Source organism: Helicoverpa zea, chromosome 23, assembly GCF_022581195.2.
Source record: "Helicoverpa zea isolate HzStark_Cry1AcR chromosome 23, ilHelZeax1.1, whole genome shotgun sequence".
Lineage (NCBI taxonomy): Eukaryota > Metazoa > Arthropoda > Insecta > Lepidoptera > Noctuidae > Helicoverpa > Helicoverpa zea.
In genome coordinates, this window is record NC_061474.1 from 4,468,306 (window position 1) to 4,484,937 (window position 16,632).

A 16,632-nucleotide genomic window follows, 5' to 3' on the forward strand; every position below is an offset into this window, starting at 1 on the left:
TCTTCAAACCGATTATTTTAACCGATGATAACTAAAAAACTGCTTAAAAGATCTTGATGAAAATTACATTAGACTAACTTTGAGATAGATTCTTTAAAATAAAAATAAAAAAATCAAAATCGGTCCAACCAACTCTGAGTAATTGGTTAACAAACTTGAAGTTAATTGATTATTAAGGATACTAAATTGTCTTATAGTTCCTAAACCCCATACTTTTGGAATGTGTCTCCATAATAAGAAATGATCTTTTAAATGAGGCGCATCCAATGACACTACTTTCAAGTCTGTTGGTGGGTGGGGACGTTTTTAGGCATTGTCCTTTGGATTTTGATTTCCTGTGATCAATAAGTAGCATATATTGCAGCATCCAGCTGATAAAAAAAAACTAATTATCACAAAGGCAAAAAGCATGTCATCATGAGTATTAAAGGATCGATTGTTATCTCTATTAACGACTTTTAATCTTTATTTGTTTTCATTTTGCTACTATTTACCGAATTATATCCGCTTCGCAATCTACTTACCTACATAAAGAATTGCAAATGTGAAGGTCGGTCATAAAATGGCTTATTAATAATATTTTCAAGTTCCAACAAATCTGGCAATACCATTTCGAATATTGCCAGTAGTATCAACAACAAAAATGAAAGAAAGTATAGTTGTTTGAACAATCAGTCTTTAATTCCATGCAAAACGCGTCAATTACAAAAACAATATATTACGTACATCAATTGGGTATTACAGATGAAACATTATTTACTACCTAACTACACTTGGTAGCAGAAAAATGGTTCAGTAAAAACCGTCTATTTCAATAAATTTTGAAAAGGCAACTTTAAAGAAATAAAGACAACTCTAGCTCCACCAGGCAGTTTTATTTAAAGTATTAGAATTAACGTTTCTTTCTGTGGATTTCCCAAAATAGAAACTTATCAATCAATCAAATCTTTTGATAATTAATATCACACCTTATATCATAGCTACATTTGGTTGCGTCGTTTCAAATAATAATTTAATATTTCAAATTATGATGACCAACGTTTTAAAGGTACTAAGAGCTGTGACCAGGATTCGATGTTCGACAGTATATGAATAACTATTTTTATACGTAGGTTATATTGCACGTATAAGTTATATAAGTCACACTTCAGATAAATGCTAGATAAATCATTCACTGGGTGAAAATGTACAAAATAAAACTATACCTACTATATTTCAATTCATATCGCGAAAATCATCATCGATTTTTTTTTATGATAACTCACAAGATATCAAGTATTTTATAAATTGCCTTTTGTCAAGGACAAGTACAGTTTTTGAGCAGCAAATAATAACTGCAATAGATTATTTAGTGGGTATTTTATGCATAATCCAATTAGCTATATCTGGATTTAAATAATAATAATGATAAGAAATACAGTTACAGACATGTTGTCACCAAAATATGCTGTTCAGTTTTCCAAATCTTTAGAATATAAAGAATACCCAATATATCCATTCCAATACCTATTCCATAGTCTTAACGAGACCCTTACGAATGAAGCGTCAACTCTTTATCTTCTGTTAATTTCTAAATGCTTCACTGTCTCAGAAACATCATAATCAACACTTTCGCCAGTTACCAACATAGCTTTTTATACAATACACCAATATCCGTATAATCGATGGAAACCCCAAACAATATAATAATACTGCTATCAAAAATCTATCAAGGATCGATAGCATCTCTTTATTTATTATGAACGCACACCTATGCCACACGCAGAAACACTTTCCTGTTTCAACTTCAAGGTAGAAACGGTAAAATATCTTACTCAAGTCTCACATTTACATAAATAGCTAGGCAACAGGTACCTAACTCCCACATAGCTCCATCAACCACGTAAATCACTTACACGAGAATAAGCCCAGGTTCAATCATCAGTAAGAAGTTATTGGCCAAAGCAGTCGTAATTCTTCATCCATATCTCGCCCTAGCTATTTAAACTATGTATATTACTTATCACTCAATTATAACAATACTATTTTATAATACTTAATTATTAACACTACACCCTTCTTCTGTACAAACTCCCTTCGCTATGACTTGTCTAAGATTTCAAATGCGTTGTCTATTTCTTCCTCAGGTGACTTTTCAATAGCTACGGTACTTAGTTTAGCTTCCAGAGTGACTTCTATAGTTTTAGCTAAATCTGTAGATTGGTCTGGAAGGTCTATAACGTCATTCATATCAGCTGTGTCAAACCTGCCTGGGTTGGCACTGTAAGGTTCAAGATCTGCAGGAGCGGTGTGGCTTGGTGAGTGAATTTGGTAGTCCATGGGTACTGGATTTTCTACTGCGTCTATTTGGATGGTCTGGAATTTGAAAACAGAAAAATATTAATATGGAAAAGGTAGGTCTATGTAAGATTACACTTTTTCTTGTTGGGACTGGACTCTTTCTCAATCTCGATGACAAATTGAATCGAGCCCTTGAATAATGGCTATTGTGAAAATGTTTTCTAGAAAAAGAAATTGAAAAAGATATTAAAATTAAAAGAATAAAAAGAAAAAGTTATTAGTAGTACTAGAATGATCGGCGTTTTTCATAAGTAATGATTGTTAAAGCAACGGAAATTGATAAAGATTAGTTTTTAAAAAGATTTTATAACAGTATCGCATTGTTATCACTTTCTAAGAACTGGGTCACCTTCGGTTTGTCCGATACTCACACCTTATGAAAAAAGATTTAGAACAGATTTTTTGTTTGTTTACGTCATCATTATTAGTTTAAAATCCTGTATAAATACATGCGAGAGTGATTCAGTTTGTCTGTCAGACTTTTGCGCCATAACAAACGAACAGATTTAAATATATGGTACACATATACATTTAGAGCCTGTGAAGGACATTGGCAACTTTTTATCCGGTTGCAGAAAGTGGATCTCACGGGGCGTAAGTGGAGTAGCTAAAACCTATAGACATAAACTACAATGATCCTTACGTCACTTAGATAGTAAACTGTTATGAAGCTTATTAATAAATCATGTTCATGGATTTTTGATAGCCATTTGACATTGTACACGAACAGAAATCTATGTTTACAAGCTAATATACCTTAAGTTTAATGACTTATTAATAAAAGAAGATATCAAAAAGAAAGCGCTAATGCAAAATTACAGCAATGTGACATTAAACAGCTGATAATATGGTATGCTAAAGGAGGAGTTCCACAAGGAACTATTCTTGGACCTTTAATATTTAACGATAAATAATTATAATTGGCTTTGTAACTCAAATAATAAAATGATGCAATCCAGATAAATGTAACAAATATTATCGTTTCGCTTGACTTCAAAAGCCAGATTATTGTTTAATTTATGCATGTTTTGCTTTCTTTCAAGCGATAATCTTTGTTATCGATAATAACTTGCAATCTACGTAGGTACGTTTTTTTATGTTAATGTGTCAGAGGGCTTAGTTCATATGACGTTAAATTATTGTTATTTTAATACATACATAGTTGAACAAGGCTCTCGGATGTACTAATAACCGAGTCGGTCTTGCTTTCATCGTTTTAGGAATTACCATAAAACTTTATTTTTGCAGACAACTGAGTTATATGAATGTTATGTTATATGAATGAATGAACATGAAAGTTACATTCGTTTAGCTAAACTTATCATAAAGTGTGATGGTAACTGCATAACCATCGATATATCGAGAGCGCAATAACCCTAAATACTAAATACCTTATATAATGCTTTATCACGAAAATTAGCTTTTGTGTTATTATTTTATTGAGTAAAAAACAAAGTCCTAAAACATGATAGCAAAATATGATATAGGTAATGCAGTTGTTTATATTTTGTACATTATATAGATACTGCAGCAACTGGGCCGAGTTATTTTGTTACTCTTCAGTTCTCTAAGTGTGTATATTGCAGTCTTGGTCTTCAGTAAGATTTGTATAGTCAGAGACTTAAGAAAATAACTGTTCCAATAACTATTTAAACATTCTTTCGTTTTTAGTTGGAAAATTATGGACCCTGTATACCTTCAAGAACTAGAAAAACAACAATGAAAAAAAGACCTTGAAGATTCGTCCTTGAAATTATTCAATATCACGCAACTTTAAACAGCAGGAGTTATTAATTAGATAAAACTCTACCCTCTTTAATAACGAGTGCCTAGATAAGGTACAGTCTACGCGAGTAGTTTGCGCCGTCACTCGAGAAGAAGCGCTATGATAAGACTTCAACTGGCAGTGGAAATTCAAATACAAGGTGTTCATTTGCATTTGTGCCATAGTTCAGGAGGAGGACATACAATACGTAAATAATCGATTGGAATTACAGTAGATGGGAAATAACTAATATGCACTGCTTTTTTTGTCATTGTAATGTCGTGGTATTTCCGAAGTAATCCAATTTTATGAATGAAAGGACATTGTTCCGGCTCCATACATGTTCTGCCTAAGAACCGTTCGAATGGAAAGTGACTTCTATAAACTCTTAAAATTATATGGAATCCTATGAAATAAGTTTTCACGAACGGACACTTCAGGAAACTAAAATAATTACGAAAAAAGTTAATATTTTGAGGTTATAAATAAAAAATAACCAAGCTTGCGTGAAATATCAGAGTAGTATTATCAAACTACACTATACAAAATATCAACAATACTATGTACAGCTCTATATGTTCTCTTCTAGATCTAGGAAAAGACTATACTCTACTAGATACTAGGAAAAGAGATAGTACCTAGTCAAGTTTAAGATAATTCTTTGACAATGATCATTTTATAAAGTTGCATTTTCTGTCTGTCCCTATGAATGCTTTAGATCTTTAAAACTATGCAATAGATTTGGGTGCGATTTTTTTTAATAGATAGAGTAGGTCAAGAGGAAGGTTTACACCAAGGTTTTACATTGCCACCGTGCGAAGACGGGGCGTGTGACTAGTTTTCATAAATGCTTAGAATTTTTATGAAAAACAACTACCTTAACGCTTTTGCTTTCAACGTTACGTTTCTTAATATATAGTGAATCCACTTTGGATTTGTGATAAAACGCATAAGTATCCAAAATGGAAGAGTTCCATTCACCACAATTCATAAAATATCGATATTATTACGATGGAGAATTATTTATTTAAATGATTGTTACTACTTTTATATTAGACAGTTACCTAGCTATCTACATGCCATAAGGCGGGAATCGAACTCGCGGTCTATTACCAAGAAGGACATACAACCATACTAAAAATGTCATTACCCAAAAATAATTTAACAGTTAAAGTTTTTTTATTTTTTTTATTTTTATTTTTTAAAGTAAGGTTTACCAATAACAATGAAAGAGGTTTTCGAGGATGTGCAATAAAAACATTTTTTATATTCAATTAAAGGTTTTTAATCATCAATATTTCTCAATAATATATTATCTGACTACTACTACTAACTGAGCAGGGGGTTCAATTGAATTTTGGTATCTCGCCCAGCTTAAATAACAGATAATAGTCATTATGTGGGCACGACAGCCCACTGTTCTACGCCCAACGATACAATTGCAACAGTAACGCCTGATGGTAGGAGCTTCTTACAAAGTACACAATTGCGTCCAACAGTGCATTGCATCTTATTATGCTCGACTGCTTCAGACCAACACGTCGTACATATAAGGTCATGAGCTTCAACCTGTAATAAATAAATACAATAAAACATTAGTAAATGTCAAGTAACTTGCAATTGTGGCAATTGATTTGAAAACCGAGAAATTGTGTGCTTATGAAAACATAAGTAGGTAGTAACATTCTTATCAAAATTAGAAAAACACTTTCGTAGACCACTTACCATACGGGGAACAGTCCATTGTTGTATGCAACGAAGTATATCTTCGTTTTCTAATGCTAAAGAACCTCCAGCAGATCCACAATTTATACAATATACTATATTCTGCATCCATTGTTGTAATTATAATACAACTAAATTCGATCACAGACACAGCAATATCCGAAAATGCCAGGAAAATCCAGTCCTTTACACACAGCCGAGTCTACCAAGTACGCAATCTAATCGGAGTGCGTAATCAAGCCAAAGTTGTTAGAATAAAACCATGAAACGCATAGAAAATCATAAAAGAAACGAAAGTCGCAAAGCAATCAAACTGACTTCTAGCAAACTGACTGAAGTACACCAGTGTTGCCAATTACGAAAACTATAATCCTACTCGAATGCCAAGCTAGAAATTCGCGATTTCACTTAAAACATATAGAATACTAGTTTTTTTCTAGCTAGTCAGTTTAGGTATTTAAATGAATAAAGTGTTAGCAACTTATTTTAATAACCGACTTCGGAAAGGAGGTTCTCAATTCGATCCGTATTTACCGAAATCGCGAAACCTTCCGAAACTGGCAGCACTGGCTGACGGAAACATTTTATAAGGCATCAATAATTGTGACCCAACTTTTTATTTGGAATTTATTTATTTGAAGTGTCCGTGGAATACTAAAATATGTTTCAAACAATATAAAAATAAATGAAAATTATAGTATAATTTATATCCACATCGGTTCTTAGGCCAAAATTGAACAATGTCCTTTATGAGTGATCGTTGCGTATGCTTTGTGTTTGCGTTTGTGTGAGGGTGCAGCACGGTTTTAACGCCAGTAACATACGCGCCAAGTTTAAATAAGGCTAGATGACATTTACGGAATTCCGAAAAAAAAATTAAGAAAAAAAATTACATACCAATTTTTTTATTGATTTGGGTCGAGAATCATTAGCATAATTACTTCCTTGAATATGGCACGGATGCAAATCAACAGCTTGTATTATGAAATGGTTTTTTCGTCAAAAATTACTTTGAGGTACCTATACTAGGTATTAATGCGATTGATAAAATCACACCTCATATTTACTGTTAACTTAGATACATCCAATAAGCGTGTTAAAAAGAATTTTATTTGTATTAAGATCATATCAAGAGAATGTGTGAGTAGACTATCATAGCTAATCGTAATTAGTTTAATCTGAAACGCGAGAATACACGTTGGAACCTGCTAATTACTTATTAATTTCAAGTTAATCTTGAACAGTACTGATAGTCACCGTTTCTTCTTCCCAGCCAATAACACTAGGAAGCGGTGAAAGAGGGGCGTTTTTGGGGTGCTATCCAATGTTATTTGAATTAAAGAAATCCTAAAATTGTTTTTAACAATGGACCGTAAATGATTTGAAATGCCTAGTCAAAATTGGATCAGAGGAGGACAGGGAAGTCTAGCGAACGTTCCAATCAAACCAGTTTACTCTAGGTATTCTTCTACGATCTGCATTGACAATGGAAAGTTCCCATATGCTAAGTAGGTACTTGATTAGGATGTCTGAATAATTAAGTAGGTAACGCGAAGGTGCACTGATAAAGCCACTTTGGAAATAGAGTAGTAAATAACGTCTCTTGTCTGTCTGTGCTACCGTAGCTTTTAAATGGATGAACCGATTTGGATGCATTTTTTTTTTTGGGGTAAAGGATTATCGTTTTAGATAACTACTTGTTTCTTTGCTTTAATTGTAGTACACTTTCTGTGTGTCATGCATGTATTAGCCTACCTTTTACCTAGACTTGTATTTCGTCCCGACACAGAAAGCAAATAAAAATCTCACGAGTTCGATAATTACAGATAAAATGAATAGTATTAGATAACAATGAACGCCTGGTCATAAACGTTGTTTTTGTTTGTTTCAATCGATGCTGAGTTTACTAGGTACCAAAAACTATAAAAACTTGAAACTCCCTTACAACAGATCTTTCCAAACCGAGTTTATTTATTTATTTACAAGGCACGCCAATAACTTATTTACAATTGCTAACGCATATATAACTCACCAGTAAACCTACGGAACTTCATCTCACACCCTTATAAAAAGTATTTTTTAAAACTATCTGCCGTATCTGCGTCATTTAAATCTCTTTCATTTCAGAATGTATCTATCGTTTTGGCGTGAAAGACAGACAGTCAAAGTTTCTTTCGCACTTACATACCTACCTAGTTCCTATCCTGTATTCTGTTGTGGTAATGATAAAAAATGACTCACTTCTCCATAAAGCTCCAGCGTCAAGGAATGCCTCTTCTTGTTAGCCTGCTTCATTCTGCCAGAGCGCGATATGGACAGCTGTCTCCTACGCTCTGGTGGCGGAGACTCGCTCCTCTCATCTTCGACCTCGTGCTCATAGTGCGACGGCTTCCGTCTGTCTGTCGTGTGGAATATCGACTTCAGGAACTTCGCCATTTCTGGAGTGCCTGAAAATTGGATTTTTTGCGTTCAATTTTCAAAGTAAACAAAAGGACAACAAGTTCGTGCCGACACGACGACGCGCTCTTCAAAGAGAGTCAGCAAACCTCAGTGAGGCCCAGCCTGGCAGGATCACAGCCTGCCAGGGTTGCGGGATTGTTCGAAAAAGTTAACGGGGCCCTGGTACATGAAAGGCTTAAGAAGGAACATGTGGGTGGGTTTTAAACAATCAGAGTCCCTAACGCTGCTAACCCACAGAGGAGTCATTTGATGATTTCTCATTGTGTCACCTACCTACTTTTGTTTACTACCTACATTTCATGTCTTCCATGAGGGGGAGCTCAATCTTCATGACTCTTATCCAACGCGTTATGGAAGAAATGTCTGCTATGGACTCATATGGGTCGATGACGATAATTATTATTATTTTATTGCCAATGTTTTGTCTCTAGGTAGATGAGTTGGGTTTTTTGTTTGCCAAAAGCAATAAGCCGATCCAGCTGTTACAAGTTATTATCTACGAAACGAACGAATCTATCATTGTTAATAGGATTAGAGAAGTTGAATGCATTTCACTTGGAACATAGCTGATTAGGGTACCTACTGATAAGGTGCTTTATCAAATGTTTTTAAAAACAATTACATACGCAGGACTCAGAATGGAGGTCAATTGGGCATTTATTTAATCGCAATTAACGTGTCTCTAATTTTGGACTCTCACGATGAGTTGTACCACTTAACTAAGTATAATGATAACCGAAGCATTTTCAGGTGTCAAATCGCCAATTATGGACGGCAAGTTGTCTAGATAAGGTTATAGTTAAATGGTGCGACTGACGTTTATTAAAATATGTTAAAAAACGATCTAAGGTAACAATTTAGAGATATTTATGTAAAACAATGACACTTCAATTCAGAATAGTAAGATATCTATCTATGAAGATAGGTGCTAACATTAAAGTGAAGTACTCACGGTCACACTGGTTGGCTTTGCACGTCACGATTAATATCAGTCCTGCATTATATCGCGCACAAAGGTATCACCGAACTAGGTAATTAAGGTAACACGATACCTATCAGACGAAATAAATTTATCATTTCGATTAAGAAAGCATTATTACTGGCTTATCTTGGCCATTTTATTTGGCAGAAATTGGCACATTTCGACAAAATTAATTGAAAATTTTGACAAAGATTAAAAGTGGGTTACCGGCTTAGAATTTTGACTTTAATAAGGACGTAATAGTCTGATCCGATAATCAATCTAATTTGAAGCGTAACAGTATATTTGATTGTAAATAAATACAGATATGGGTAATTCTAGCGTATAAATACGTCTATCAAACACTTACCGTGCTCATAAACCACAGTTTCCTCGATTGGTTTGTTTGAAAAGCACTCTTTTTGCGGATTGATAACGCGCGCGAAATAAAACGCGGACTATTAAACACTGCAGCTCGTTGTAACAACGCTTACTATTTACCATAATTTCATCTTTGATAAGATACGAATGATATCAATACAGCTTTACTTGTTGGTTTCCCTCGGTTTCACCCGCGTCCCGAAGTAACTACTGCCTGTACCTGGATTAAATGTAGCCTATGTTATTAAATGTAGCCTATGTATTAAATGTAGCCTATGTTATTCGGGAAGAGTGTAGTGTAGCTTTCCAATTATAAAAAAAAAATCCAAATCATTTCTGGTTCAGTAGTCTCAGAGCTTTTACTTAGGACACAAACAAACAAAGAAATGTTTCCCCATTTATCATTTAAGTGTAAATTACTCGGGGATTATTTAACTTTCCAACGGTGAAAGATTTTTTTAAAATCGTTGGGTAGTTTAGTTTCGGTGTCTCCGGAGTACAAACAAACAAACAGAAAAATGTTCCCTCTTTATTATATTCCTATAGAAGTGTAGATAATGTTTTGTTATCATTATCATACTAATGGATATTGTTAACTTGATTTCATATTGATTATGTTTGTTGCAATTTTTTGCAAATTGTTATTAGGTTCGTGACTTTTTCATTTAGTTCTTCTCTTAGGCGGTTTTTCTTCAAAAGATTCGTAATCAGTTTGGATCTATAATTCATGGACTTTTCGGTGCACATCAAGTAGGTATTAAATTACTACTCAGAAGTTAGTCAAAATTATCGATCAATGAATCTTAACCGATATGGCGTTTGCGTAAGTGAATGCTTCCGAATACGAATTTATTTATAATAAATACCTAATCTTGCATCTTTAGAGGTAAGATAAGGCACAATAGATATTACTAGAGATAGCCTAAGAATCGTTTATTTTTTACATAAACTGGACTACCAAAATATATAATGTGCAAGAGAGACACGTTGTCGTGTTGTCTTAATAACATTGTCGCTAAGTTGGTTACCAGTGCCTCCATGATTAACACTTCAGGCTTCAGATGGCTAACTTAAGAGGGGCAAAGTTATTTAATGAGAACAGTTAACTGTTTCGTCAATGCTTCCATGAACATAAGTGTAGTATGTCTCCGACTCATTTGTTGTAATTGGTATTTCCCACGGAAATATATGGTTTGGTAATCTGAATGATATCATATGTTCAGTCTAAACATCATATATGATAAAACTAATACTGATAAGTCTCAATAAATTGATCAGCAATTGTTTGGTTTTATGCGGAACACAACCTTTATATTACGTTTTTTTTTTCTTTTCAAGGCTAAAGTAACAGCAAAACTAATAGATAAAACGAATTTGACCGTTACTTTTACTTTATGACATTACTTTGGCTTTTACTTTTGATGAAGAAACTGGCCGTAAGTAATGTCAGGCTTTATACCAAACACAATATGTCATGGAACTGAAAGGAAAATTAAAACAACATCTTGAGACTCAATAAAAAATAATATTTATATCAGTTTAAAATGTACAGTAGACAAAACAATAGCTATAAGTTAAAACAAGCATCGTTTATACAAACATTGCGTGTAGGCTAGGTTTAGAAAAGACTAGCAAAACTAACGCGTGTGGCTACTTGAGCGATAACTTGTTTCATAACAAACTGAGAAGGTAAAACAGGCTGTAGAGAAAAAAAAAATATTTCCTGCAGTAGAACTTTTTTTCTGGTAACGGTACTTGGGCCATAGATCTAAAGTAGCTTTTTTATAATAAGTCATTTGCAATAAGAGCCATACTATATTGCGAAACTGTATTTGTACTATAATATTACAGAGGTCAGGCGCAGGGCCAACAGTTTAATGCACTTTTCTAAACACGGATATCCGTGCTAAAAAGACGGTGACCCATCAGTATCTTGACTGTGGCTAAGCAGCTTAACTTTGCTAATATAAGGACCCGTGCGGTTGTTATGTAAGTTTGCTGTTATATAAACGTTGTCAAGTTTACAAAACTTTCTTATATCGCAAACTGGGGTATGTTTAGCCAACAGTTTGTTGCACTTTCCATTGTTACGCGTTTCTATGCATGATAGATGGCTCATATTTATAGTACACTAGCTTTTGCCCGCGACTTCGTTCGCATGGAATAGTGACTTCCGGCAGATTTATGGTTTGACCAATAGATGGCGGTATATGTCCGGAATAAATTATATTTTTTATTTTTGTATTTCTTTGTAATAAAAACTATCCTATGTCCTTTCTCAAGTTCCAGACTATGTCTGTACCAAATTTCACACAAATCAGTCCATTAGTTTAGGCGTGAAGAAAAGACAGACAGACAGAAAGACAGACAGACAGAGTTATTTTCACATTTATAATATTAGTTAGGATAACGCTGTGGAAGAACTTTTGAAATAATTCCAGTTCTTTTGGAAATTAACACTACAGAAAAAATCCTCTTTATATTATCAGTACAAAAAGAAGATAGTAGTCATAGAAAACATGTATCGTCTACGACCAACATTAACCATTGCATACAAGGGGTCGTTACAAAAATGTTAGGTGTTCATGAACTAGGAAGACAATTTTATAAGATTACTGCGGAAGCATAAATGCAAAAACTTCGATATAAAATTACTTTTTTTTAAAGTAATTGTAGGAATAAATGCTCTTGTACGCAACAGTCAATGTTAGCCGCGAGTATGATCTAATAAGAATCGATTTTAGGATAATATTCCTGAGTGATTAAATAATATTATTATTTCAAATATAATTACGTACAAGTAGCCACAAGTTCGACATTGTTATTAAAACATATAAACGAAAACATTTACAAAACAAATTATACATTTTTAAAACAACACAGAACCAAACATTAATATTGGAAGTTGTACCATAATTGAATATTGATATGCAATTTGTTGGCAAGACGAAGAAATTACGTTTCTTAGGCGAATCGAAACATTTTAATATTCGATTGTTACATCAAAATCATATTGACGTAATCGGTAGAAGATTTCGGCTAAGCAATAATCGACTAATCGATATTAGTCGAATCGCTTAGCAATGATTCAATCATTCGCCGTTCTCAAATGAATGAACTTAAACCTTGTTAATTACTAGTGTTTGAAAGCACCGAACATATTAAATGAATATAATATTTACAAGCCATCCGTTTTTCCGTAAAGGCACTCCATTATAAAATCCTTTCTCTGATAATTGGAAAATACTACAAAATCGTTTCCTTTACAATAAAATTTTAATTTAAATCTTTAGGGCCTTACTACAAAAACTTTAAACCCTGTTTTACACTTGTCTAATAAAATTTTAGCTGCAAAATGAACCATATGTCAACGTCATAATTTGTCATTTTTTTAGACAATGCATAAACTGACGTTTAAAAGTTTTTGTGGTAAGACGGCTAATCTTTAAATTCCACATCCTATCACATCGAGTCGTGTATAAATTAACATACTATATCTATATATTTACATTTAAATACTGAAATTTTAGCTAAAATGTTTAGCAAAAATGCCATTACAAAGACATTTATACAAATGGTTATAAGGTATAATTTGGCACGCTTTAGGAAAGCTGACGGACGTTGCCAAATATTTTAAGATCAATTTTCACCTAGCTACAATTACAGCTTGATAATAATATTAATTATACATATTTTCTCTGAGCATTGTTTAAAGATACGATTAAGAAACAACAAAATACCAAAATAATAAAATTCATAATTGAAATTCTGTATTTTCTTTAAACAATACTCAAGCGTAGTATATTACAAAAGTCTTTATAAAAATAAACTAAACAATATGAAATAAAAACTAAGTTCCATTAAATAAACCGTCTTGTCACGTTCATGTTATATATGTAATGTTTTACTAACATTGATCCGACTCCTGCGCAGCTGTACAGTGAAGACTTATGTCAAACCATATTTATTTGTATAAATATTGCTATTAAAAGCATAGTCGTTGTCAACAGAAACTTTATGAAATTATGCTCAAAAATTCTTCCCATGAAGAATGGATAAAATCTCTTTTTTCTTTTACGTAATAAATCATAATAAACTTTGAATAAATAGTATTTTTTGGTACTCAAAAGTTACCAGTCGGTTAGAGTAAATTAATACTACATATCATAGTTTTATACGCCATGTTAAAGAACCATTTTTATGAACACTATTTTTGTATTTATTTTAAGAAATAAATAGCAGCGTTTTACCTGAAATAAAACGCATATTAAATACTTACCTTATTTGAAGCTTACTAGTTTGAGATAGGCACCTACGTGTTTTCCGCTTTTATCTCTGTCCTTTTCTACCCCATATCTTGCATCTCTCTCGCACACCGACCAGTTTCACTCCCCACCAGGCAGGAGGCGACGAGTGTTCTCGGCGGCCACAGTTCGTCATTGAGTCGAAAACACCAGGCAGAAATTAAAATGTAAGCTTCAAATAAGGTAAGTATTTAATATGCGTTTTATTTCAGGTAAAACGCTGCTATTAAATTCTTGACCGTTATTTGAAGCTTACTAGTTTGAGACGTGTTTGTTATCGCCTGGTGGAAGTGGACGCCAATGTGAGCAAAAGCACAATGAAATTGTGTATGTAAATAGGTACTTAGGTACACGAGTAATCACATGTAAGTATGTGTATTGCATCCTGGAATACTAATGTAATCAAAGTTAACTGGTACTGGTACTCAGCTACATCCTGTTAGACTGGAAGCCGACCCCAACATAGTTGGGAAAGGGGCTCGAAGGATGAGTAATAAAAATTAAAAGAGAGATGCAAGAACAAAAGCAAAAATTGATTTCATTTTCTAATAGTAATTAACAAAAACATTGCGATACTTCTTAATAACAATAGTAACAAAAATATAGACATTAATCAGCTGGATTAATTAAATAATCGAGATAACTTGCTACTTCTATTTAGTGGGTATCTTTCCCTTCTGTAAAAATGGGCAAATGTATTGCCTGATCGCCAATTACCCTTTGCTAATATATCGTCCAAAGGTATATTGTCAACACAGATTTTGACGCTACCGCCGAGTGGAAGCTTCCTGGGGTTGTAGTTATTCCTGCCTCTTTTAACAATGTCTTAATCCACCCGCATCATCGTTCGGGTGCCTGCCTTTGGTTGGCCTCTAACGGATATAAATAAATTTAAGGAATTAGCCGATGTCCATCTATCTTCTAACAAGGCTTTAGTCTTTCTGACCCAATACACTGGACTTAGATTTATATTTTCCTGATTATCCATCAAACAACAACCCGACTGCCTATGACTAGAACTGTCGGTCTTAGAGCCAAAGACTGGCCATAAGATTAAATTATCTTTGTTGTTTTTGAAATGTTCTGGGTCTATTGCAAGCAAGGAAAGATCATGGACTCGCCTTTCCGAAACAAGCTAGCAAAAGAAAGAGCAGCAGTGTGCCTGGAAGTTGCAAATGGATTATTCTCGTCTACGTTTACTGCACTTAAGTAGGTTACCAATTGGTCAATATTCCAGATGGACGGCTTCCCGGGGAACAGGTTTGCTCAGCGCTATTGATTTTAAAATGTGTCCGACTAGAACGTGTGAACCTAGCTCTAGAGTGGTTTCTGCATTGCATAGTGTAGCTATAACTGACTTGTGTAATAAAATAGTATTGTATGCTAGTTTATTTACTATGTGTAAGTCCGCTAAAAATTGGGTAAGTATAGGTCCAAATAGGGATTCAAGGATTCATAGGATCCAATTTCATACTTTTCGCCCCAATTTAACCATCGACTCCAAGCTGATTGATAAGTGTTGCGTGTGGATTGAAGAAGACTTCAGTCGGAGAGACTCCTTGTCCCTCCCCCCCCCCATTTCCTTGACCTTGGCAGGGGGTATCCCCGTTGCTGTGTCTATCGGTTTCTGCTCGAGGTTCATCAATGTGTAGGGTACTGCTAATGATCGGGACTTCAAATTTGCTCGCCAAAATACCTGGTGCCACCGAAGGAACTACTATGAGATTAACTCCCGTTCCTGAATTGAGATGACTGAGGACCTACGGTATAAGGTAAGGTGGCGGTAATACCCATGCTAGCGGGTAAGTCAAAACTTGAGAAAAATGCATCGTGGAACCCCGCTTTCGGGTCCTTCAGATCTAGGGGCACGTAGTACACAACTATGTGTCCCTGGGCTCGCTTCGAGGCAAATAGGTCCACTGCTGATACAAGATGCCACTCCGGTGGAGGTTTGTGTCGGGAGAGATGGTCTGCCTGACTGTTGAATAGGGCTGGTATATGATTCACGACGTGATAGATTTGATACAGCTCAAGATAACTGAATACTCTGTACGTCAAGTTCGGTAGGCTCCTTGATCGGGTGCCACCTTGATTTCTTAGATATGACACCACAGTCCCATTTCTGCATTGAAAAATGGCTGTTGATCTCTTTAGCAACTTGCCGTGATTTTCCAGTTAATACTGCAAGCATCTCTTTCAGATCGCAGTGAAAGCCTTTTTCTCTCTCGTTCCATGAACCCATTACGGGAGTTCCGTTCAGTTGTGCCCCCATCCTACATCGGAGGCGTCCGTGGTTATAAGGTGACAGGGAAGTGGCGAATGAATATCCAAGGTTTGGTGGCAGCTGACCAGCCACCACTTTAGATCTGCTAAGGTATCTGCTGGTAGGTTCAACATTGCTATACTCCATTCACCGAGCCGTGAGCCCACAATGTAACCAAAGAATGACACTTTTTCAAAATGGTGGGTATAACCCGACCGATGACAAAAACGTCACATTTTTATGTAAAATGTTCTTAGTATCTGTGGTCTTCAATTAAGTAGGGTTCTATGTATGACAGTCAAGACTTCTAGGTTCATTTTACATGTAAACGATTTACTACATATTTCATTAAAATTAAGAAAATAATTTACGGCATTTATTATACATATTTGATTTCAATTAAGTTTGAAAAGATTGCATAAGTTCCACAGAC

At 34.5% G+C, this 16,632-nt stretch overlaps 1 protein-coding gene across 1 annotated transcript; it reads right to left on the reverse strand.

Moving 5' to 3' along the window:
* Positions 1–659: 659 nt before the first annotated feature.
* LOC124642008 lies at positions 660–9,769 on the reverse strand. Its single transcript, XM_047180299.1, has 3 exons — positions 9,622–9,769; positions 8,072–8,277; positions 660–2,355 (listed from the first exon to the last, which is right to left on the reverse strand). The coding sequence occupies exons 2-3, from the start codon at positions 8,264–8,266 to the stop codon at positions 2,080–2,082; spliced, it is 471 nt and encodes a 156-aa protein (XP_047036255.1). The 5' UTR covers positions 8,267–8,277; positions 9,622–9,769; the 3' UTR covers positions 660–2,079.
* Between the last annotated feature and the right edge of the window lie 6,863 nt (positions 9,770–16,632).